The 26,734-nt window shown below is 35.1% G+C and overlaps 1 protein-coding gene across 1 annotated transcript in view; it reads right to left on the bottom strand.

Annotated features, from left to right (window-relative positions):
• LOC142349040 (gamma-aminobutyric acid receptor subunit gamma-3-like) overlaps window positions 1–23,941 on the bottom strand; it is a 184,635-nt gene extending 160,694 nt beyond the window's left edge. Inside the window, exon 1 of the mRNA XM_075400452.1 lies at window positions 23,733–23,941. Within this exon, the coding sequence (XP_075256567.1) occupies window positions 23,733–23,797 (65 nt within the window). The 5' untranslated portion in view covers window positions 23,798–23,941. The remainder of the gene's footprint in view (window positions 1–23,732) is intronic.
• Between the last annotated feature and the right edge of the window lie 2,793 nt (window positions 23,942–26,734).

Genomic DNA, 26,734 nt, shown 5'->3' with positions numbered 1-26,734 from the left:
GTTAATTGTTTCAAAAACACAGTTGCAATTAACTTCAAGACCTCGTTCAAGGGTCATTACTCTAGTTGAAGTACATTTGCAAAAAACACATTAAAGGGACTGCGTTTAGTCTGTTCAAATTCAAAAATAAAAAACCTCAGAAACAGGTAAAGATCATAAAGTTTCAGAACTTTAAGACCCGGAGAAGTTTTACTTTTAATACGAGCCTCTCAGAGTTAAAATCTAATTTATATAAATTCATCGAGCCTCCATCTTGCTTGCATTACTCAATAAACAGGTTATTTTCACGAAAAACGAGAATACGAAACAGAAAATATTTTAAAAAAAATAACAATTAAAGAAAAATTATTTTTGATGAATTACGAAGATATATTTCTAGTGAATCCTGTTAAGATTTACCTTCACAAAATATTCCGTTTTCAACAAAAGTGAGTTAGGCAACCATAGGTCAGGTAAGTTAATAGACGAACAAGATAGCTATGCGTTTTGAATGCTAAATTAGCCCGAAAAATACTTTGTCTAGGTCTTAAATGTGAACTAAAGTCAAAGTTGTTCAGTTCTTTTTGAAATTACTATACAATTTTCTGAGGAACTCTCATGACATCAAACTAATATAATTGAACTTTCTCTCGCTGTTACGTACAAGTTATTTTTCTATTCTGTGCCTACAATAGGGGTTCAAAATAGAGAAATTTTGTATTAATTAAAAATGTAGTTGTCATTTTTACAAGCAGTTTTTAACCTTTTTTCTTTTTCGTAAGAATTAAGATAAACTAGCATTTCTATTCAAACATCGATCGAGTTATTCTAATGACTTTCTAGTATTTAAGTATCTACAAAAGATTTCAGTCTTCATAAAGAACAGTATGGCTTGTGTTGATCGCAAAATATTGAAAAAAAGTAATAAAATTTGCTTCCTCAGAAAGTGAACAATTTAAATAAACGTTTTTTTAAAAAAGCAACAAAAACAAAATTAAAATATTTTTATGGCGGCCAGATTGCGCAAAGACTATGGGTTGATTTGATTTTTGTAGATAACTAGAAAAAAGGATGTATAGTTTTATCACTGAGTTTCCACCTGTTCCTCAGTGGAACAAACTCTCTTCACTTTGATTAACAGAACTTTTTGTTTGAGGTTAGAAGCTTGAAATTTAATTCTGATAGACTCAAATAATGGAATATATGTTTGAGAGTAAATATGCACCATAGAAATAAAAGATTGGGTTTTTGCTGCCATTTGGCCCCGAAATCCGCTCAAGTTGAAGGGTGCATAATGATCAGTATAGTAGTAACGTTTACACCATGGAAGATGGGGGGGGGGGGGGGGGGGGTGGGTTGTCATCCCATGTAAGAGATAGGGTTGTCCTGAGGACAACCCTACCTTTTGCATTGGGAAGGACAACCCAACCCGATACATGCGCTATGACAACCCAACCTTTTGCATGGGATAGGACAACCCAACCTTTTACATGCAGGGACAACATAGCTTTTACATGTAACAACCGAATTATTATCCAAACATTTTACCCCTTTATTGAGGGAGACTTGACAAAGGGATTAAGGGGATTGGGTTGCTGTCTAGAAATTACCATTTCTGAAATAGTGCGCGATGACAACAATTGCTACGGTGGATTTGGATAGGATTCATGAGATAGACAAGAAAGTGAAAAAAGAATATTCACAATACGGTGAAAGATTTTTGTATTTTTTAGCAACTTGCTTGTATTTGGATCCTGACCTCGATTTGGAAATTGCATTGAAATTGAGACCGTATGGTGGATTGATTGGGATTGACAATTCTTCGTTAGACGTTTATTTCAAAAATTTTAAAAATTTAAGACTACATGCAATTCTTCATGATGCTTGTGGTTTTGTGTATGAGTACAGTGAAAAGGGACCCGGTTATTCATACGTTTTAGCCTGTCCAGTCACAAATGAATATGTGGGTCATGTGACTGGTATTGCTTTTTGTTTTTACTTAAAGACTTTCAAAAACCGTTTATTCAATCGATTGGAATGTTGACTGCAAGAGTGGTTGTTCTTGACTTTGAAGGCTTTCGAAGCAAAAAATCTGATTTTATTGTGAAAGAGCTAGCCATAACTTGCAATAACTACACGGATACAATTTCATTCTCACCTCCGCACTCATTCAATTCTCTTACTTTGAGTGAACAAAAATCTTATCAGTGGGTTTCAAAATACCTTCATGGTTTGGATTGGGAAAAGGGAGATTACCCATATTGCTATTTAAAACAAATTCTTTAAAGTGTAGTGCTTTGATTTCCTCTATCAGATTTTTATGCGAAGGGTGTAGAGAAAACTGATACGTTGCAAAAATTGCTTCAGAGAAAAGTTACAAACCTTGAGGATTTGTTATGCCCCAAAATTGAACATTTGAGTTTCTATCGGGAGACCCCAATTTGTGACTTGCATTCAACAACTTGCCCAAAACGACAGAAAAACAAACATTGTGCGAGGAAAAAGGCCCAATTGTTCTACTACTGGCTGATCCATGAACAACCGTCGATTAGAAAAGACAGCACCGTCTGTACTCCAGGTGAATTTGTCTCCAAATTTGATCGTTTACAGTTGCTTAACGGCTGAAAATCAATTGACTGTTACACTAGTCAAGGAGGAAAAAATTGACAGTCGGGGACAAACTGTATTGAGGAAACAGCAAGTTGTTTGCACAGGAACCGAAATAGAATCTTTCAAAAAATACCTTTCACTCTTAGAATATTTTCAACTGTATCATGTCTATGAAAGAGAAAATGCAAAGAATGAATCTAACCCCTTTACCTATGCCCAAGCGGTCAGTTCCAGTGCAAGTGCCTCTGAACGATGACAATCTGCCTAAGGAAATTAAGCAGCTTGTAGAACAAAGATTTGTGGATTCAGTTACGTATTACGGGATGGAGTATGGCATGAAAGCAAGCTACACAGTTGTTTACAAAAAGAGGGCAAAAACTCTCATTATACAACTTATGAATTTTTTATAGTAGGTTAACAATATTCATGTTGAATTTTAAATTTAATTATTTTGTTTGAATTCATTTTTGAAAAAACGTTTTCTCCATGAGTTCAACTGCGGATCAGTTAGATTCGGGAGGTGGCATAACCGATTTGGTTTTTGATGAGAATCAACAGGAAAGGAGATCTTGGAGATTTTGCAATTCAAGAGTACCACGATCAGAAGGTGTTTATTTCACTCAAATTTTCATTATAGTTTTTCTTATTGCAGTATCTCTTATCAAGTTGGTATTTTTTCAATTGGATTGCGAGGAGTCAACATTTTGGTTTTCGCTCCTCTCTTGCACAGTCGGCTACTCACTTCCAAACCCAAAGCTATGAATAAAATTATTTCAACGAGCGATCGACTCTTTATGGCAGTGTCTGGTCCATCTTGCTGTGGAAAAACTGAGCTGATTTTCAAAATGTTACTTCTAAACAATTTTTCACCAAAATTTCAATCCAATTTTTATTTCTATCAGCATGAACAACCAAAATTTGAGTCCTTAGAGAGAAAATTGAATATACAGTTTAAAAAATTTACAAGTTTTGAAATTATCTCAGAGTTAGAAGACTGTCTTCTTGTTTTTGATGATTCATGCGAAGAAATTTTTAACGATAAAGAGTTTTCAAAACTTGCGAATGCAGGTCGTCACAAAAATATAAGTGTTATTTACGTTAAGCACAATTTATTCCAACAAAGCAAGTGGTCGAGAACAATCGACTTGAATACAACACACATTATTTTATTCAAATCACCACGTGACGTTCAACAATTTGGTTTAATTGGTCGACAGCTCAACAACACACAATTTCTTAAAGAAAGCTACGAGCTAGCTACCAAACAGCCTTTTGGTCATTTATTAATTTATTTAGACCCAAAGACGTCGGACGTTTTGCAATATTGCTCAAACATTGTGCCTCCAGGAACATCAATTTTCTACTTACCGTCTGCGAAAGCTGTAATAACAAATCTAACAAATGAAACAGAGAGAACTATGTATGCTGCGGCAAATGCTTCAGTCAAGCGACATCAACTTAAAAAAACTGATAAAGACAGCTTCTAAAAACTTTATTCGATTTCTCTGCGAATGTTTTCTCAACGTAGTCAACGGTAATGTTGAAATTAATAAAAAGCTAATCGAAAATCACGAAAAATCATTTCGAAAAATATTATCCAAACAAACAAGTTTGAGGGAAAAGAAAAGAATTCTTGGCAGAGAATCAGAACTGTTAAAAGCCGTTGGTCTTTCCTGTTATTTCTACTTGATGAAATCATAATGCATAAAGAAGAGTTCATTTTAATTCCAAAACGAATGTTTATAACAAAGCAACCCCAAAAGAGCGAAATTATTGAAAACCCACAATATAAAAACAAAGCTATTCAGTTATCACTTATGCAACAAACAAGCTAAGGGAAGATATAGGAAAAACGGACAGAGTGATCCAAACAGATCCAACAAATATTGAACGAGATGTAGATAAAGCAGATAGAGTGGTCCAAACAGATCCAACAATTTTTAACGAGGAAGAAAAAATGGAGGCTTCTAGTGATGATAGTGAAATGGATCCAATTGCTACAAAAAAGCCTACAGTTGAATCATTTGAGTCGATTATGAAAAACGTTAAATTAAAAGAAGCTCACAAAGTCAAACGTGCAGAAATAGTACTTGATTTTATTCTCCAATCAAACCAAATCACTATTGGGGAAGAGAGCCAACTAATTTACATTGACAATAAACCCACGGATGTACAAGTTTCATCTTTTTTGTATGATTTGCAACAACCAACCAAGAAAATTGATCAAGAGGCATATTCAAGAATCTTGTTAGTTCTTCGACTTGAGCCTGATCTCGTCTCAAACACTTACGCCAAGCAAATATTGGAAAGCTATGAGAGCGAACAAGAAATTTTCCCAACGCAACAAAGTCCGCAAACAGGACGCGGTACTTCAAAACGAACCACAACAGAAAAAGAGAAAACAAACGAAACGACAAAGCAAAAAAAGGCCAATCAGAAAAAGTGGTCTCGTTTCGTCTTATGAGAGAAAAACTTTAGAACAACTGTACTCGAGAGGTCCTGCATCGTTTGGAAGCTCAAAGCGATTACAAAAACACAGCAAAATGTCATTAGCAAAAGTCAAGTCTTATTTAGATACCAAGCCGCCCTTCACAAAATACCGCTCGCATCGAATGCAATTTCCCAGACTAAAAGTGATTGTGAAAGATTGTGAAATTTGGTCATTGGATTTAGCATATGTTGACAACCTTGCAAAATACAATCGCGATGTTAAGTACCTTTTGGTAGCAGTTGATTGTCTGTCACGGTACCTTAGAGTAGAGCCAATGAAGACAAAATATGCAACAGAAGCAGCTAATGCATTCAAAAAAATGATCAAACATAAACAACCCAAGAAAGTATGGGTTGATGATGGAACAGAATTTCTCGGAGCTTTCAAAAGACTGTGCAACTCACGAGCAATTCATTTGTATAGAACTTTTAGTGAAAAAAATCTGTTTTTGCCGAACGGAATATTCGTTCACTGAAAAACATCATTCATAGGTACCTTGAAGAAAAATGGACATATTCCTACATTGACAAATTAGAAGACTTTGTGAAAACAATAAATTCACGTGTTAATCGGATAACTAAGCTTGCACCAAACAAAGTTACAAAAAAAGACGTACCAAGGCTTGTGTCCTTGAGCGCTGAAACAACTGTTTCCCAAAAACCTCGTTTCTTTGTTGGAGATTTTGTCAGAATTGTCAAAAAAGACAAAGCTTTCAGAAAGGGCTACGAACAATCGTTTACTGACGAAGTTTTTGAGATAACAGATATTCCGACATTATTTCCGCCATCATATTCCCTCATTGATGCAAACAAAGAACAAATAGAAGGAAAATTTTATCAATCAGAATTGCAGCTTGTTCGTGTAAAGGAAAATGAGTAGAAATCGTTTTGACGATGAGTTCACTGTGCATGTTATTTCATCCGCTTCTATGCAAATATTTGGGCAAACACTCTGGCCTCTTTTCGCAATTTTTTCAATGATGAAATTCAAATCTCTGGTGACTGGAGGGTGGCTCTTAGTGAAATAATTTTTCCGACAAAAATTGAGCACGTCGTGAATGGAGATTTAATAGCATACAGTCTTAAGGGATACGAAGACTCGCAAAAAATTTTGTCTGATGCTAGTGTCATTTCTCGGCCTTACAATGGAGAAAAACTGTCCTCATGACTGGTAATTTTGACAATATTAATCAACTTCTGGGTACTATCAAGCGAACAGTTGGATTACCCAATTTTTCGTTTCGAGAAATCAAGAGTACTGGAAAATACGAAATAATTTTTGGTAAATATGAAGGAATCACTTTTCCTAATGAGGAAATACCTAGCATTGTGGGCTTTACCGGAATTCCAGATGGACGCGGTGTACATATTGGTTACAAAATGGATTCAGTTACATCAAATAGATTAATGAAGAGTGATGAGACAAAAGCATACTTTGGAGAATTTAATGCTGATCTTTGCGCGGGAAAGCACCTAATATTCATTTACACAAACATTATTGAGTATCAGTATGTGGGTGACGCAAAAGCTCCGTTGTTGCGTGTCATTGATTCAAAACAACGTCTGAAAAACGGTAGCGTGTGCGAACTTGAACCAACACATCGAATTGTTTTTTCAAATTTAGACTATAAAAAACTGTTATCAAACACTATACAATCAATTTCAATTGAGCTTCGCACTGAGACAGGACAATTGGTTCCTTTTTCGGGAACAGGTAAAGTTATTTTAACTTTACAATTCAAGAAGTTTTCTGACTAGTATGGATTCCTATTATGCTAATCAGGTAACATCATTGCCGCACTTCTCCGGACACTATAGACAAAGGGAAGTGGGTTTGGGGCTTTAGCAGCGGGAATTGGACGCGTTGCTTTACCATTGGCTCGACATTTTATTTTACCGGCTGCAAAACGTATCGGGAGAGAGCTTTTAAAACAGGGTGTTCCCGAACTTGTAGATGTAGTCTCAAAGAAAAAGTCACCAAAACAAGCCTTCAAAAACACAGTCTCAAACACTATCAAAAAACAAACAGGTGGACGAGCGCGACAACAACGACCAAGGAAACGAATTGGAAGCCGTTCAAACAAGTTAACAAAACAGCGTAAAACCTCGTTCATTTCAAAGTCAAGAGCTCCAAAAAGAAGTCGATCAGATTTTTTTGCAAAGGTGAAAGATGATCGCTAATTTATTACCATCCGAGGCAACTCACAGTTCCCTCGATCTGTTCGAGAAACCATCCCTCTTAGTAACATTTGATGGAAGTTTTTGTCGAAAACTGGGCCCGGTGTATAGCCCCAATGGTCCAATGTTGGAATTTGAAGTTGCTGGCGATAGAAACAACTTTAGTGATTTACAAAAAATATTCCTCGAAGTCAAATGTAAAATTGTTCAGTCGTCCGAAGCAAATTTAAAATATGACGGTACAGCTGCTGCAGATGTGACTAAAACTGACGCTCCCTACTTTTGCAATAATGTGCTGCATTCACTGTTCTCTGACTGCACAGTGTCAGCCAACGGACTAAAAATATCGAATGCAAATGGAAATTATGCTCACAAAAGTTTTATTGAGACTGAGTTTTCACACAACAAAGACGCAAAAAACACTTGGTTAGCTTGTCAAGGCTACTCGTATGAGGAAAATCCGGGAGCCTTATCAACTACTGAAGTAAATAGAAGAAAAGCGTTAGTCAGACAGTCAAATGAATGCACGTTTTACGGAAAGATTGCAGTCGACTTTTTCACATGTGACAGGCATCTAATGAGTGGTGTAACTCTTCGGATTGCTTTTCGAAGATCAATTGATGACTTTGTTATTATGTCAGATGATGCCGCTAAGCATTATAGAGTGAAAATTGTCGAGGCAAATTTGTATGTGCGCAAGATGACTTTGAACGATGACGTCGTGTCGGACATTGAAAAAACCTTGCTTTCCAGCCCGGCTTCCTATCCGTACCTTGAAACCCTAACAAAAACTTTTTTGGCTTCTACTGGTCTGCACAGTTGGAAACAAGAAGACATATTTGCCAGGGAACCAATCCGAAGACTAGCTTTATGTCTGAACACAAACGAAGCTTTTCTCGGTAACAACAGACAGAATCCATTTCATTTCCGAAAATTTGATTTAGAACAGATTTATATCTATCGAAATGGAAAGCCAGTCGCTGATAGTCCAATATCAACAAATGATGACAAACGGCTTTTACTTCAATACAATATCAGACTTAGCCTATATTGACAATGGTCATGGCATATGTTTGACGGACTACCCGAACCATTTTATTATGGTTTTTGACTTGACCAGTACTCAACAAGCTTCTCACGATTTTATTCATCCCGAGCTAACAAATTGCTCAATTTCGATCGAGCTGAAATTTTCGGCTGCCTTGCCCAACAATATTGAAATATTCATTGTTGGCGAAAAAGCTAGCACAATTTTTGTGGATTCTGCGCGCCGGGTTTCAAAACATCACATTTTAACCAACTAATGGATGAAGATGACATCAATGACCTAATTCAAAAATGTAGAAAACTGAAATACAAATTTTGTGGTGTATTCGCTGCAAACAACTTTCCCCAAAAATTCCCCAAAAACAGTTTTCTCATCGTAAATGCTTCGCCCTCGAACAACACTGGTACACACTGGCTTCTTCTATGTAATCGAAACAAAACAATTATTTTTGTGAACCCCTTGGGACAATCGATTATTGCCTATAGAGACTTATATCGCAGACTCTCTGACACTAATGCACAAATATGTCAATTTCTCGAACATCAACCAATTCAGAGTCAAAACTCAGAACTGTGTGGACTTTTTTGTATTTATATTGCGCATGTTATATTTAGTAAAAGACAAACTGTAAAAATTAATGATGTTCAATTGCTTCGCTTTGCACTTCATATGATGTTTTAATATCTGTTGAATAAAAATTTTTTTTTCAAAATTTTATTTTTTCTTCAAATACAAGACGAACAAATAGTAACTCAGAATCAATATCTAATTTTCCATAACCACTCACAAATATGTCCATGACTTTACAAAAAGCACCAGAACGAGGACACTTAAAATGTTTTCAACTCGTTTTAAAGTTTCTGTACAAATTTGATCAGTTTGAGTTTGTTCATGGCCGGTTTCTGCTGAGATGGTATTGTGGATTGTTTTCTGTGCGATTCCTGTAGTTTTTGTGGCCGTCGTTTTTGTCGTCGTCAACATCTTTGCTGTGTTTGAAATTGGAAGACGCTTGTGAACCGTTGCTGGGTCAATTTTTTCTCCTGTTTTGTCATTGAAGTCAACGGCTAACTTCAACTTTGTAAATACTTCTCCATTCGTTTCCAGTTTTGAAGAATTTGAAAATAGGTGTTTGAAAGTTGTGAAAAGACAGGGGACAGCAAAAGATTTGTTTTGCTTTGTACAGCCAATATCAGTTGAACTATCAATCAAAAGTTGAAAATGGTTAGTTGCTATTTGGCAAAACTCAGACTCAAAGTGAGGACAAACTGCATAATTATTCAAACTCGTAATGTCTGTTGGCTTTTGATCAACAATTTTGAATCTAAATTGTTTCTGAAATTGTTTGAAATAACTTGGAAAACGTTCATACATTACTTCCACCATCCTTGCTCTCGAGCTTAGGCCTTTTATTTGGCGGCGGTTTTGTTGAACAGTCTTTTGATGATTTTTCTTCTGATTCAAGTATCTCCTCTGCCGTATTGACCAAACTCCCAAATTCTTGCAGAGTTAACGAAATTCTCTGTTCAAACTCGTATTCTTCTGCTGCTTTTTTAAACAGTTTCAGAAACACATACGTTCCTGTCTTTTCATAAGTTTTCAGCGTTGCCCTTATTAAACGCTTATCAGTTTCGGAAATATCAAAATAACAATCTCCAAATTCTGTATCTTTAGTGGAAGTGAAAGGCATAGTGTGCAACTTGTTTTTATCACTTTCAGGTACTCTAATGCGTAAAGATTCAAACTAATGGCGGCGGCAAGTTGGGATTAAACCAGTGTAGTCATTTTGTCTCATTAAATCCAGCTGACATGTGAATACAGAGTCAAGTACGCCTATGGCGTACTTGATTCTGTCTCTTGCATTCACATTGGATTGCATAATTAATTTCAGATGTGACCTTAGATAAGGTTTCCCTACTGAAATGGTTGGTGGTACCACAAAAACTGAAACAGATGTGACCCTACGTGTGACGACCACAGGTTGAATTTAGCGTGAACGTGCAGAAAATTCAAAACAGATGTTAACCTAGATAAGAATTGAAGCCAATGTAATTCAACTTGGTTATAACGTTATAACACATGAAAATTAAAAACAGATGTGACCCTAGGTGTGACGACCACAGGTTGAATTTAGCGTGAACGTGCAGAAAATTCAAAACAGATGTTAACCTAGATAAGAATTGAAACCAATATAATTCAACTGGTTATAACGTTATAACACATAAAAATTAAAAACAGATGTGACCCTAGGTGTGACGTGAATAAAACGTTGAATTTAGTGGGAACGTACAGTATTAGTAATTCAAAACAGTTGTTAACCTAGATAAGAAATGCAATGCAAAGTTAACTTGGTTTCTACGTTATATTAATTAGAAATTAAAAACAAATGTGATCCTAGATAAGCGGTGTGTTAAAAACGTATTTGCACCACTAAAATTATTGCGTTCATTTCCATTGGTTCTTCTTGCTAAACAGTCAATCTCTACTTGAAACCTTTTGGTTCCTCTTGCTAAACAATTTCACTCTCTACTTGAAACTAGTGTTATTTTTTGATCGTTATAATGTCTGTAAAAATTCTTTCTGAATCTGCAATTTCCCGAGAACGAACTCTTGTTTATCAGACATTGTACGAAAACTTTGTCGTCTTGATTCAACAGAAAAAAATTGGATAGTATACCAGCATTGTCTAATTCCAAAACTCTTTATCAATGCAATTGCAGCTCTGCCTAACAAAACGGAGCCTTCTGAGAGCAGCATTATTACTTCGGGTGGGTTATTGCCTCCCAAAACTACGCCTGCTTTCGAAAATTACGATGTTGATACCTTGACAGACGAAATGCGAAGAATATTCTATCGCTACGATTGTGAGTGTGTTCCACTTTGTGAAAATCAACTCGGAGTTTATCGAGCATGCGACGAATTAGCAGATATGTGGGGACTCAAGTCTGCGCCCGAGTCTCCCACCAGTCTCACAAGTGTGCCAGTGACGCCTGCAGTGGACCCTAGTCCTACAGTTACACCGACTCCTAGCCCATCCCTGTTTGCGGAAATCAGTAAAAGTTATCAAGAAAAGTTTTGCAACGGAAATCAAGATTTCGACTTGAACATTTTATCCGGGACAAGCTTTCATACCCCACAGCAATCGAATTCAGCCCTATTTGAAACGCCGGAAAGCGGTGAGACACCGCAACTTTGTGCTGCTCCTAAAAAACGAAGACCAGAAAGCAACCTGATGGATATATTTGATATTTAAAACTAAAACTATAAATATATGCGTGCCTTAGATTGCTCAATAGTTGTGTATATGACATTCATTCAATTGTGTATCTGACATTTATTCAATTGTGTTGATTGCCTTTGTACAATTTTTGATATAGACTTAATTCACAATAAAGATCTTCAACCTTTTCATAAGGAATTGAACAAGTTCAATCATGTCCCAAAAGAACACTGCACTTTGAGGAAATTGTATTTGGTTGAGCAAGGTCATTAAACAAAAAAAAATAGATTTCTACCGCTCTTTAGTAATTAGACTTGTCTATTTAATGTTTTAATGTTTGTTCAAATCATAGTTCAAAAAATGAAATTTTTTGAAATATTTCAAAAAAAATGAAGAATTTACGAAAACGATAAATAATAAGAGAAAGAACGATAATTAATCAGGACACCGAAGAATACATTTGCTTCAATTAGGTTTGCAGTGAAAAGCTCTTGTTTGGAGGAAAAGTTTGCAAAAAAAAAACTTTAAGAGCGAATCTAAAATTCAACAAAAAGTGGTTAACAACTGAAATTGTCATTCTGGTGATTTTGTGGTAAAACAAGGAGATTTTGCCAGCATTGAAATTCCAGTGAGATTGGTCCAGTGTTTGTTCTTTTACAGTTTTCACTAAACAAAAGTTTAAAACTTTCAAAATTGTGTTATTTGCATAAATATTTTGACCGTTTTTCTTGAAATCAAAAAAACTTTTTTTTTGCTTTATATCAGCTAAAACGAGATCATCCAAAACGAGAGTGACTTAGCGATGATTCCAATGAGTAGTGTGCTATTGATCGCTGTAACAGGTACCATCTTTCTTTCAAAAACAGTCTTTTTTTCAACAATTTTTACAAAAAGAACAAAATAATTTTTTGTAATGATCCGAAAGCAATGAAAAATTTATCTCAAATGAACGGGGATAGGCTCATACGATGGACAATTGTCACCGCTATCAAAGATCTCAGAAGTTCCAGGTTAAAAATGTTACTGCAACATGGTTTTTTTTGCATTTTTTCTTTTGTTATTTTAGTTAATCCCTCTTAATCCCTAAAAGTGAAAAAATGCCATTTTTAACATGAAGGAGACATTTTTACCCTTACTAAACAGAAGTTTTTCTGTAATGGGAACTTGTTAGAGAGCTGATGAAGTAACATACGTATAATATTTTTCTTTATTCTTGGAGAAAAAGCCTAATCCCCTTAATCCTTTTGATCAAAAAAATTGAAAAATTTAAAAAAAGTGATGTTTTCTTTCAATTGTTTACACAAAAGTTTCATATAGGAACACTCCATCAACAAAGAGGTCCTACTGTGCTTCTCAGTCATATTTGCCAACACATGAACCCCTGGTAAAGTCTTTTATTTAGAGGTTAAAGTCTTCTGAAAAAACTCGGCTTTCGATGCAGTTTCAACTGATGTTTCCTGATAGCCTTGGTGACTCCAGGACTTGTTTTCTTGTATGATATACCTTAATATAGACCCTTAGTGTAGATGCCTTTATATGCTCCTTAGCATGCATGCTTCCGCGACATGTAACAAGAACTTTATCAATTTCGAAATTTTCAACTTTTACTAAAGTTATTTTTAATTGTATATTAAAACCATAAAAATTTAAGGTACATTCAATCTGCATGCTTTTCAAACCATTTTTTGTGGATGTTTAACTTCTGTCTCTGCTTTGACTGAGTGATAGTCATTTTTAAGTTTGAATTTGATTTTTGGCGCCTTTTCAAGTTTACTTCAATTTGATTGGCTAATTTCAAATTCAAATTTGCGCGCGCAAACTTTCAAACTTTGCACAGCATAACAATGAGCTAAGATTGAAATCAGCCATATTTGAGAACTCTTGCATTGAGAAACCGTTTGTTCAAAATTATCTTGAAAATGCCAGAAAAGTGTAACTTTTGTGACAACGTTTACAGCAACAAAAGTAACCGTGCTAGTCATGAACGCACTGTTCATGCTGATGAGAAAGGTATACCCGTATACCGCTGTTCATTTTGTCCAGTTACTCGCCGTCAATTATCTGAAATTCAAAGTCACCTCTCTGACTGCCATGGTAGATTTACAAATCCTTGTCATTATTGTAATCTTGCTTTCAACGACAAAAACTCGTTTAACGAACACATCAGAAAACAACACGTGTTACCTGTTCTTGACAACTCGAGAGTTGTCAATCCAATTGTGCATCAACAGGGACAACAACAACAACAACAACAACAACAACAACAACGAGGTACCCTCACAGAGTCAGCCTTTAGAAAGAGTCTCCAGTCTTATCGTATTGTAGATAGTAACAACACCGTTGGCCTTCTCGATTTCATGACTGCTCAGAGAGATGAAATCAGTGACATTATAGAACAAAAAACATTGAACGAAGGTCCACAAAAAGTTCAATTCAGTGCGAAACTATCACTTCATAAAGAAGCGCGCGACAGCGGAGAAGCATCGGATATTGATATCTACGCCAATTCTGAAATGACCCCTGTTCATCATCGATTGTCTAACGAAACGTTTTTTCACATGGTGGAAAAGATGCTTACTGTCCTCTTCGTGTTCGCATCTAATGGAAGTGGTTGGATTCTTCAAAAAATTCGGTGGGTTGATTTAAAATTCGCTAAATTTTTGCCAATACGTGGTTCATCTTTTATTGAGCTGCCCCTCTGTCTTCGCAATCAACGGTATTTACTGAATATACGCAACCATGGTGATTTCGAATGTTTCAACTACTGCTACACCGCATGGTATCACGAACTGCACGGACCAAACTTAGCTGACCCTTCCCGAGACATCAGAACACAATTGACTAACCCGGCTACATATAGCAAACCTGAGGCTACCAAACCCCGTGGTGAGTTTTCTATGCCCATGGACTTTCACGATATACATCAGTTCGAAATCATGAATGACGTGCAGGTCAATGTGTTTCAATTTTCAAAAGGAGACCTCCTTCCTATGTACGTTTCTAATAACATAAACATCGAACCAACGATGGATCTTCTACTCCTGTTTAACGAAGATGTACATCATTATGTTCTTATCAATAACCTCATTAAACTGGTATGCACTGTGAAACAAAAACAGTTCACAAACAGCTTCCGTCTGTGCAGGAACTGTTTTGCTTTTTCTCACTCTGAAGAGCAACATCAAGTTCACGATGATGCATGTCGAAACCATGCACCAGCAACAATAAAGATGCCCGGCGATGATAAAAATTCTTTCCGATTCAAAAATTTTAAGGCCCGATGGTTTGCTCCATTTACTATTTACTTCGACTTTGAGTCGTTTCTAATGCCAGTCTCATCTTGTCCAGCTAATACGGACGCGTCTTCAACTGAAGTTATCGAACAACACATACCCTCCGGCTTTGCTCTAACTTTGATTGAGAACGGTTTTTCAACACCAAAAGGATTCGTTATCGACAGCTCCGAAAACTGCAAGACAAATTTCATTAAAAAACTACATGAGATGGCGCGAGAAATATACTATTCAAAGAGACGCTTTCGGATATATTTGGGACAACAAGTACCAAATCGAAGTAGTATGGTTGACTGTTGGATATGTGAAGAACCTTTCGGACCCGAAGATACAAAAGTGTTGGACCATTGCCATCACCGCGGGGATTTCCTTGGTTTTGCACATGAAAAGTGCAACTGGATAAGACGCACAATCAATTTCACTCCCGTAATTGGTCACAACATCGCTAACTACGACCTTCACCACGTATGCTTGGCACTTCGAGAAATTGAGCCATCAACAACAATAAACGTCATCCCATCTACAGATGAGAAGTACATATCGATGACGTTCGGTGTCCTAATCAAAACAGTCACGGGGAGAGATGGAAAAGTCAGAAAAATTTACGAATATTTACGTTTCATCGATTCTTTCAAGTTTTTAACTACATCCCTTGAAAAGTTAGTTGCTAACCTACCCGCTTCGGCTTTCGCAATTTTCGATTCAATGTTCGATAGCGATCAGTCAGTTGATGCTCTAAGTTCGATTAAAGAGAAAGGAATATACCCCTATTCGTACATGACTGACCGTTCAAAGTTCGCAGAAACAGAACTTCCCCCACTCGAAAAGTGGAAAAACAGCTTAGACAATGGAAAATTGCAAATTACAGAGGAAGAACTACAAAAAGCAAAAACTGTTTTCGAGACTTTCCAATGTGGTAATCTTGAAGACTACCATAACTTATATCTGAAGTGCGATACACTTTTGCTTGCGTGCGTGTTTGAAGAATTTCGGAGACTGTGTATGAACACCTATGGACTGGACTGTGCACATCACTACAGTGCCTCAAACCTCGCTGGTGATGCAGTTCTCAAAGTTTGCCGGGCCAATATTCAATTGTTGACAAATCGAGAACATCTGGAAATTGTTGAAAATATGATTAGAGGAGGTCTCGCCTCGGTGTACGATGAACGTTACTTCAAGGCGAACAACAAGTACATGGAGAATTATAACAGTGCGCTCGAGTCTACTTTTGGTTTCATGGTAGATGCTAACAACCTGTATGGTGGCATCATGAAAAAAGAACATCTACCCGTTGGTGACTTTTTGCTGGTGGAAGTCCCACTCGAGCAGGTACTCAATACACCGCCTGATTCTCCCATAGGTTACATCCTTGAAGTAGATTTGACGTACCCACACAATATACGAGACCTCCATCGTGATTTCCCTCTCGCGCCAACAAAGGAAATAGTACCCGATGAGTGGTTGAGCACTTACCAGAGAGAGTTGAAGTTCAATGTCAACATGCCGCGGTCATCTGTCCCCAAGTTACTACGAACCGTTACGGACAAAAAGCGGTACACGCTCCATTACCGGAATCTTCAATTTTATGTACAACTTGGTCTGGTTGTTGACAGAGTGCATCGCGTGCTCCAATTTTCACAAGAAAACTGGATGGAGCCATATATCAGATTAAACACGGAAAAAAGACAGACCGCGCGGAACAAATTCGAAGAAAATTTGTTCAAACTTATGAACAATAGCACTTATGGTAAAACCTGTGAGTCAAAAAGAAGGAGAATGAAACTTACCTTAGCGCAGAATGCAGATCAAGTGCTCCAGAATGTCTCACGCTTTACCTTCAAGACGTTCAAAATTTTCGGCGAAAATTTAGCTGCTATCACGCACGACCCAAAGAGAATCTTTTGGGATAAGCCAACAATTGTTGGCGCGACAATTCTAGAATTAGCTAAATTTCAAATGTATAGGTTTCACTATAATATAATGAAGCCGCATTTTGATTGTGGCCTGCTATATTCTGACACAGACAGTCTTTTATATAAAATTCGATCTGACGATTTCTACAAGGAATTAGCAGCAAAACCCAATATTTTGTCGGAGTTTGATTTTTCAAATTACCCTAAGGAGCATCAACTTTTCAACAACAACAACAAATTCGTCGTTCTCAAATACAAAGATGAATTCGCCGGAAAACTCATCGACGAGTTTGTTTCGCTGAAGCCGAAGTTATATTCCATAAATTCAACAGGTAAAAAAGATTTATGTTCATTTATAACTTTGGTGTTATTATGGTTAGTCATTATCACACATACATCACACTAAACTTTAAGAGAAGCAAGCAAGCATTTCTTTGAAAAACTTTCTGAGGACAAATTGATAAAACTTGTCGCAACTTTTTTGTATTTAGATTCCCGAAAAATCTCTGCAAAATGTGTTACCAGAGCTGCCAGGGAACAATTAACGCACCAGAAATACAAAGACGCTCTGTTCCTCTCATCTACACTACGAACACCGAACAACAGAATTGTGTCATCAGACCGTCACGTTCTACAGACTGTTTCAATTAATAAATTGTCCCTGAGTCCCTTCGATGACAAACGTTTCATTCTTGAGGGCGGTATAAAAACTTTGCCGTACGGTCATGCCGACGCAATTGAAGCCACTGATCTTGAAAGTGATCCAGAGTGGGATGCACCGACGCAAGATGAAATCGAGGATCTCTTTGGGGAAGAATGGGAAACGGATAATGAGTCGGACAGCACGCTCCCTGCTTCTACTGAAAGTTGGCAGCCACCCGATCCTGCCCTTGAAATTTGGGAGCCACCTGATCCCGAATTCAACAGAATAATAAACGAATCGGACTTGGATAGTGACGATAATGTCGATTTTGAGGCAGTAATTGACGAAGAATCTCCAATCAATTGTCCATTCATAGATTACGAAGCTGCTGAATCTGAGGACGGAAGAGAAATAACCGATTCGGAGGAGGAAGAAGCAATACCACCGCGTAAAAGGGGTCGACGCACATAAAAAACAGCAATTTTCAGCCTTATTTTTACGTCTGTAATTGTTAAGATTGTGTTTTATGATTTATATTTCAATTAAAACTGTTTAACCTACTCTATTTTATCCCCATTTGTATATATTTTCCCTATGACACTTCAAAAAATTTAAATATTTGCATTTTTTCGTTCATTTCGTGCTAATTTTGTTGTATTTTTTCGTTAAAAATGGCTCAATTTTTGTTCAAAAAACATTTCAAAACTCTAACCTACCCGTGCTTAACACTGGTTTCAGTAACAACGCGTTTTGTCGTGATTTGTAACCATTCGATTGTACAGATTTTGTGTTCAGTTTTGGTTCAATTTCTCAACCCAAGTTTGTGTTGTTTAGCTAAATTTCAATTGCTAGATTTGAGCAAATTGCGTGGTTTGGTTCTACAGTAAATTCACAGTTTATATCCAGTCTTTCTGATAAGTCTAAATATTTCACTCTTTGATAAGAATAAATAATTCCCTCATAGGAGGGGGGAAATGTTTGGATAATAATTCGGCATAAACCGAATAATTCCTTCAAAAGCGGGAAATGGAGGGGGAATAGGTTTGGATAATAATTCGGCCGGAAGGGAGCTGTCCCTGCATGTAAAAGGTTGGGTTGTCCTATCCCATGCAAAAGGTTGGGTTGTCATAGCGCATGTATCGGGTTGGGTTGTCCTTCCCAATGCAAAAGGTAGGGTTGTCCTCTGGACAACCCTATCTCTTACATGGGATGACAACCCCCCCGATCTTCCATGGTGTAAACGTTACTACTCAGAATATTCTGTGCAATGCAAAGGTTTTAAAACATCTCATTTTTGCTAATTTTTTTTCTGAATCGGTCTCATAATAGCTTTTTCGTCTGATTGCGTCCTTTTAATACTGAACTTTGTCTGAATAGGTTTAGGTATAGTTCAAATTGGTCTGATTTTAGATCAATTTTTTGCTGACTATGTCTGATTTTAACTCGATTTTCTTTGATTTGGTCTGCTTCAGGCTCAACCTTGTCCGAATTGGTCTCATCTTGAAAACTTTTTTAACTTGAGAAACTAAAAATAGTCTAACAAACTGTTTCAATTTTTGTGCATTTTTGTTTAATTAAAACACTTCTTTTAGATAAAATTTCAACTATATAAATTTAACTTCCAACCGTGTTTGGCAGTATTTTTTATTCTGAACCCAAGTTTACCGAACTGTAATTTATAATCAAAATCGGTAGATCTCTTCCATTCTGCTGCTGTTCAACACATTTTTCTCAAAATACCTACGAGCACGTTCTAAATTCTTCATATCCTCCACATTAAAAAATGTTTTATTTCTTACAATTTAATCCGTGCATTTTGAATTTTTTTTGTTTTCAGTCGCTATATACCCTCATGTTCAATATCCATTTATCAAAAGACCTGAAAAGCTTTCTCCAGAAATGTTAGAATTCTTCGTTTTATCTGGAATCAATCTAAGAACGACAAATTTGTTTTGAAAAAATCAAACTTCTCAAAACAACATAGTGATTTTTTTGAAATGATTCTTAAATGAGTAGTGCCAGTTTTTAAAAAATTGGAACTGATTATTAGATTTTTATTTTCTTGCTAGAGCAGTAGTGCGCTAAATTTGTGAACTTGGAAATACGTATTTGTGAGAAAAAATAATGTTTGTAATAGAAAGCATAATGCAACTATTTTGAAAAATGTTATAATCTCTATTTTTTTCATAATGAATTTCAAATATGTTTTGATCTTGAGACAAAGTTTTTACTGTTGAGTCAGCAAAAACTTTTTAAGCACCCTAAAAAACTTACTCCAGTAGATTTTAAGAAAAAACATATTGGGAACAGAATATAAAATTACACAAAAGTTTTTTTTCATGATAATCAGTGCTTGATCCAATGCATTTTTAAAAAGACAATATGCCAATATTTTTGTTGAAGAGTTTTAAGCAACGCTTTGCTTATATTCTATGCTCTTATCTTAATTTCAGTAAATCTCAAGAAAATTTTGCAACGTTTTATGATATTTTTTGGTCAATGAGCCAATAAGAGCCAACAATTGTTACCGTAGTTAGGTTGTTCTAATAGATTATGAAATAATTTTTTTCTTGTTTTATGTTTAATAAACTAAGAGTTTTCCCCAAACAGCTCCTTAAGTTAGAAGAAATAATAAAAACTTTAAAAAATTTGAGAAGTAGATAACGTCGTATATGACGAAACTCCCCACTGCAAAACAGCAAGAAAACTTTCAAGCAAACAAAAGTTTTCAAAGAAACTGCTTGAACACTTCAAAAATTATTAAAATTGTGAAGTAAACAGATCAAACAATCAATAAGATTTGCTAATTCATGTCAGTCTTGAGTCTGATAAGAATTTTCATTTGTCGACAGAACTCGGGATCTTTTTCAAAAATTTTGTAAATTCAAGTGTTCCTAATAAACCATGACTTTTATGTTGAGAGTATTTTTCCAAATTTTAAATTTATCTAAGATGCGTCTAAATGACGCTATGATATTGTAACATCATCGTTTTTCCCAGAAATGAATCATGTGAAAAGAATTCACGTTATGTGTCTCCCTTCAATGAGGGTAAGAGCTCATTTTGGTGTAGTTTCTTGTTGCTATTCAATTTCTAACCCGATGCTCAACGCAAAATTCCGTAGGTTTTTTATACCATCTAAATAAATTTTGAGCAGAGAACAAATCATTTTCGATCCTTTAAGAGTGTTTGATTATTTTGTATCAGCACGTCAAGTGCAAACTTATATACTAGGTTTGATAGTTCAACATAAAGTAGAAAAAATCTCACCAAAAAGAAAAAAAAAATTATTTTTAACGACAATTATACGTCCGATTTTTATGAGTCTTCAAATAAAGATTTCCTCGAAAATTAGAACGAAAAAATCCATATTACCCCACTTGGTTTGTGAAATTTTAGTCCAACTAACAACAAAGAAATTTTAAAAAATATCTTTTGGTCAGAAATTGTTTTTTCTTCTCCGTTCAATGACAATAAAAAAATTTTTGATTTAATTGTTTTAAATCAACTTTGTTTCCCAAGCAATTGACAGTCGGAAAACTTAATTTGATATAACTTTTCATATTTTTACAACTTTGGAATCTCAACGGTCCACGAATTATACAACGGTCCACGAATGTGAAGAAACTTTATAAATTTTACCATGACAAGCAGGCTAGATAATGTGCGTTTGCCAATAATGTTTCGACCCGAACTCATCTACATTTCTGGTTTTGCTGTCGACCAAATGAAGAGATGTTCAAAAAAAAGATGCTTGAGTTTAATAAAGGTTTCACGTCCAATCTACTAAATGAATTACATGATGCCATACACGCAGATGAGATTTTCCATTGATAAGATTAAAAGAGAAAAACGCACAACAAAATAAGCAAAAACAAAAAAGAAACAATTTTTTAGAACAAAAGCTCATTCTCAGATAAAACTTTAACTCCACAAATTTATTTTTTAAAACATGTCGGACCTGTTTTAAAAATTTTTTAAACTATAAAACAGGTCAGAATTTTCCTTGATGAGACAAGGTAACAATTCGACATAAAGTAGAAATAATGTGGTGAAGCTCACAAACCCATCAGTTTTTTTCAAAACAAACAGAACAAACAAAACAATAGAATTCGATTTTTTTGACAGAACTGTTTCATTTTTCTGCGTAAAATCTAATTTTGAACAAACACTTTTATTGAAAAAAACTTATTTTGAGGAAAAAATAACGATAAACAAGTGAACAAAGTCATGCCAAATGTCACGTGTTCACACAAAAGTTTAAGCCTCGATAACTCTTCGAAAAACAAAAAAAAATAAACTTTTATTTCAAATTTTACGCTGGACGAGCGTTTTATTGATACCACTTACGTTTCTCTACGATGAAGATATCGATCGGCTAAAATTGACAGAACAAAAAACCAATTGAGTATATAGCTCGGCTCCCTCACAAGGGGGGTCGGAACAAAAAGTATTGGAAATAAACACAAAGCACATTTTCTTAATGATTTGATCTCAACTAGTCCTGAAATACATCAGGTAAAAAAACTATGTACTTCAGATAGCATTATGTACAACACATAGCAATAAGGAACACCCGAATGAATAACTCGCTACAAAATTGCGGAACGAAACATCAATTTTCTACTAAATTTTTCGTCATTGTCAATTTTGCGGCAGTTTGTAAAGGCATGATTGTTAGTAACAGAGCATGTCATATGTTTATAATTCAAAAGCAGCTTCTGATTTCAACGGTCTTTGGCAAGAAAAAGGCACAGAATTTTAGGGCAAGAAATTGCCTGTTTTGTGTCCTCTTCATCTATTTTGGGTTTTCTTTGTACCCTTCGTTGCATTTAACATTGAAGAAGAAATAAGCTATTATTAGTAGTATTAATATTGTACCACATGAACAGTTCGAATTTTCGAGTAGAAACGGAAGCTCATTATTAAATTTCACAGATTTTCCATGATATTTTGCTATCCTTCAAACAAAAAGAATTAGGTATCAATTTTTTTCAAGCTTTAAAATTGGTGAAAGCAACATTTGGTTAGAAAAATTGATTATCAAAACAAAAATTTGCGTTCAGTTTTTATTTAATTCCGAAAACAGCAGTTTAAAGTACTCTTAATTTAAAGAAATTAAGTTTCAACTCACTAGATGAAACGTTGGCCCTTTAAATATGTGAATCTTGTTCTTCTTTTTTCTTTAAAATTTTTGTTCATCTGTTTTTTATCTTTTATCATGGACTATTGTTGGACGAGCGAAAGTTTTTGTCTGGATTGAAAATTTCGCACCGATACTGAGCAGGTACTTGAAATTACATCAAAAATGGGCTATTTAAAGACAGTGCCATAGGAAATATCACTGTTATTGTGTCTCACTTTTAATATCAAAATTGTTCCAAGTAGGCAATTTGGCGCTAATTGGTTTGAAGACATCAATTTGAAACGCAAAGATCTGTTCGGACTTCTAGATTTAAACATCCTGGATCTTGATTTAAAAGTAATCTAAAATTTTGCATTAAATTGTTGCAACTTAATTCTAATTTTTCTTTATTAATGCATCATATTTGCAATTTAATTCAACCCGCCTTGTTAAAAAATAATCATGTTCAGTTCTACGACCATAATCTCTAAAACATATCTCTCATATGTTGTTTTTTATAAATGTTTTAAACACAAAATGAGCAATCTTCCAGCCACCGTTAGTACATTAACTAAAGTTGCTAATTTGACCATGGATCGCCCGGGACTAATTCGGGTAATCGTCTGCAAATTTCATTCGGCCAATTTTTCAGAATGCTGAATTCTTATGTCCAAAATACAATTTTTCAATTATAATTTAAACTTGGCGTTATCGAGTTAAAAATTGCAAACAGATGCAAATTTGAAGTTATTTTTGGACCAGAGATCCGGGCTCCCACTTACTATGGGTGCGATTATCAGATCCAAGAGATAAAATTTATGTAGGAGACACTTAGTGACTTTAATTGTTCCGGGAAAAACCGAGCTTATAATTTTGGTTCCTGTGTCATCGCAGCGGAACAGAATTAGGCCTACAGTAGCCTGTTCTCAGCTGCCCTTTTTCTTATTATTCCCCACATTTCAGACTATTCTTTCTATGAGCATCATTGCTCTTTTTTGGTGACTCTGGTCAATTTTTTGGGTCTGAAATTTTCACGTGGTACCATTATTGCAGTCAACATTGGTGAGGCTATGGTCGACCTGGAGCTATGGTTAAGTAAGAGCTCATCCTTACACAGACAGCCTCACGGAGGCAGGGGATTGAACTCTCACTCATTGGCGTGTGAATCACACACCTTACCTCTCGGCTATCACGCCACGAACTGTGGTCATGAAAACATCAATTTATACGTACCTTATTGCCATCTGTACGGTTGAGAAGCTCAATGAATGGAAAATAAGTAATGGAATATAGTTCATGGTGACCGTAAATAATCACAACGAAACATAATCAGCAGAACTTTTAAAATTCAAAACTTGATAGATTTTCAATTATATGAAGTAACTCTAAATTTTAATTTTTCTGAGGGCTGAATTTTATTTCTGTTTTAATTGCCATTTATACTTTTGTTCGATATTTCGCCGAATCAACAGGTGAGCTGAACACACACAAAAATGAAAAAATTAACCCGAAAGAGAGCTGAAAGAGCTGAAAGAGAGCACTATCAATTGCACGCATTTCGACCATGAAAGCTGCTAATGACAGGTTAACTCTTAACAGCCACGGAAAGTCATCCCATAATAAAAAATTAGGGATAACTAAGAACAGATCGATAAATGGAACAAAATTAATTAGGGGTAGAGAAGGTTGAAATTAAAAGATAAATGTAACAGAAGCTTGAACAAAATGAGCCTGAGCTATTGTAATTGAGACTACGAAAAGAAGGGGTGAGAAATTTTTAATAACTTATGATAACCAGTGACAAAAGTCGGTAGAAGTTTAAGTTTTATTTTATCTAACTTTTTGTCCAACTTTTGTCAAACTGAATAACAATAATTATGTTCGATCGATTTTCCCTCTATGAAAATAGAAAAATTGAATTTTTTCGGTGAACGACTTTTGTGTTATACTGGCATTGCAGTGCTTCAGCTCTTACGATATTTTAAAGTTACGTAACTCTCCTAATGACGTGCGAGCCTAATTAAATTTCCTAAAAAGATATGGACCTTTTATAGCTCGCAAATTTGAAGCTCTATATATTCAAGAGCGAAAAAATTTAATTTAGAATCTCTTAACCGCGTAATAACTGCATAGCGAACTTTAGAAGAGGAGAAATAAATGTAAGATTGAAATGAGAATGGAAAATGGGATAATAGGGACGATTTGTTCACGCTCTCTTGTTCTTTTGTTCAGCATAGTTAATCGAGATGAGATTCTTCAACTGAAGTTAGTAAATTTGATGTTGAGTTTAGAATGGAACAAAAACTCTGATAATGCTCTTTTCTCCTTTTTTAAATCAAACTTATAACAAGTTGTATCGCCATAGGTTCAGTTAAACAGAATTATTTTTTTTAAAAAAATGTCAAATAGTGTTTCCCCTAAAAATTGTCATAGTGAAAGTTATTTTTGTTATTTTGACAAAATTTCAATAGCGTGATGATCTTTTCCAGAAACCATCCAATATTATATGTGCTTATACAGACGAATAATACCCATTTCCTGAATTATTTTGTTACAGTAAATTGCTAGTTTTGATCAATATCAGGAAACACAGATTTTGTTCAAAACTTGACGAAATCTGCACGGCTTTTGAAACATCTAGTAAATTAAGTGGTCAATTCAAACCATCATAAAAAAACTGATTTTCTTTCCGAAAAAAGAGAAAACTTACGCAAAATAACTCGTAACTTCTTTTTCAATGAACACCTTTCATAACTCATTTTTTAAGCATGCAGTTGAGAATTTTTACCGATAGTCGGTTAATGGAACAATGGGAAATACATCTGAGCCTCCTAAAGTTAAGAAGAAAATTTTCCCATGAAAATTTTTGAAGCACCTCAAAGACCCAATTGGTTTCCTAAAAAGGTGTGAGTGAAACTATTTGCACCCTTCAGTTGGTAACAATTGACTCTAAAGACTTTGAATAAGTTTGTTTGAAAAAATCTGCTAGAGAATTTTATATATGGTTTCAGATTTTATATATTGATGTATAAATCCTATTTCAGTCAACTTCTACTTTATTCTCATCAAATACAGGTTCTATCATCTCCGGAAGACATAAAATGAGTCCCCCTAACATCGGACTCAAATATGGACAAAAAGTTGTCAGTTTTTGACAAGTGACATTACCGATGGCTCTCTTTGCGTAATTTTTTATTGAAGTGTGATTTTTGTCTGTATTTGCTTTTCGTCTTGCAGTCAAATAAAAACTTCGGGTAAACGACAGGTTTCAATGGTTTAATGCCTGGAAGACAAATGAACTTATTTATTACCTTCAGTTGTAAGCTAATGGTTTTAATAATTTTTGAACCGAATTTTTCTCGATATTAACGGTGTAATTTTGAACTTTCCTTGGTCTTTGTTCTGTCAACTTGTAATTTAGGCTCATTTATAACAGCTCCCATCAATTTTCTTCTGTAGCGTACAATAATTTTATTATTTGTGTTTCAATCGATTGTTTTTCTGATTTTATCAAAATGCTTTTCTTATCGAAAATCTGTTATTTTTAATCCTAGTTTTATTTGCGTTTCTTTTGTTGTCCCTCTGCATAGCCCCCTTTGCAAACATTAGCTTCGTAAAACGAGGGCATAAAAATTCAGATGCAATTTGTTCTATAGTTTAATAGGGAATTATCTGAGAAAATTTGAACCACTGCAGAACCTTGACTATAAATAATTTTGTTCTGAACACTTTTTTGTGAGGGGTGAAGAATTATATTTTCAACTGTTTCTTTTTCATTTAGTGAATTTTGGCCGACAGATGTATTCATTGGGGAAAGTTTTTCAAATCTGTCAAACGTAGAATATTAATGTAATAGATACTTTTTAATTTACATCTTTAACATGTTTTTTTTTCATGTTGCAAGTTCTGAAGCAGTCGGTCGGCTTTTGTTGTTTTGTTCTTTTTTTGTTATTTTTTGGTCAAGTATTAATCATACTAAATTTTAATTAATTTTCATAATAATAAATTATGCCATATTGTGTAAATATTGTTAAGGATATTGTTTTTTGTTTTATATTTGAAGATGATAGAGGGTTGCTGTGCTGCCTGATTTTACTTTTTGGTTAAATATTTTGCTATTTATTTGAAAAATTTGCCTTCTTATATGAAAAATAGCAACAATGAGCTATTTTAGCACACTTTTGTCACATTGTCTAAGAAAAACAGCCCCAAGATCCGCAGAAACATTTTCTGTT

Source organism: Convolutriloba macropyga, chromosome 11 (genome assembly GCF_964194025.1).
Source record: "Convolutriloba macropyga chromosome 11, txConMacr16.3, whole genome shotgun sequence".
NCBI lineage: Eukaryota > Metazoa > Xenacoelomorpha > Acoela > Convolutidae > Convolutriloba > Convolutriloba macropyga.
Note: the sequence above shows the minus strand (reverse complement) of the source record. Positions and strands in the feature narration are given on the sequence as shown.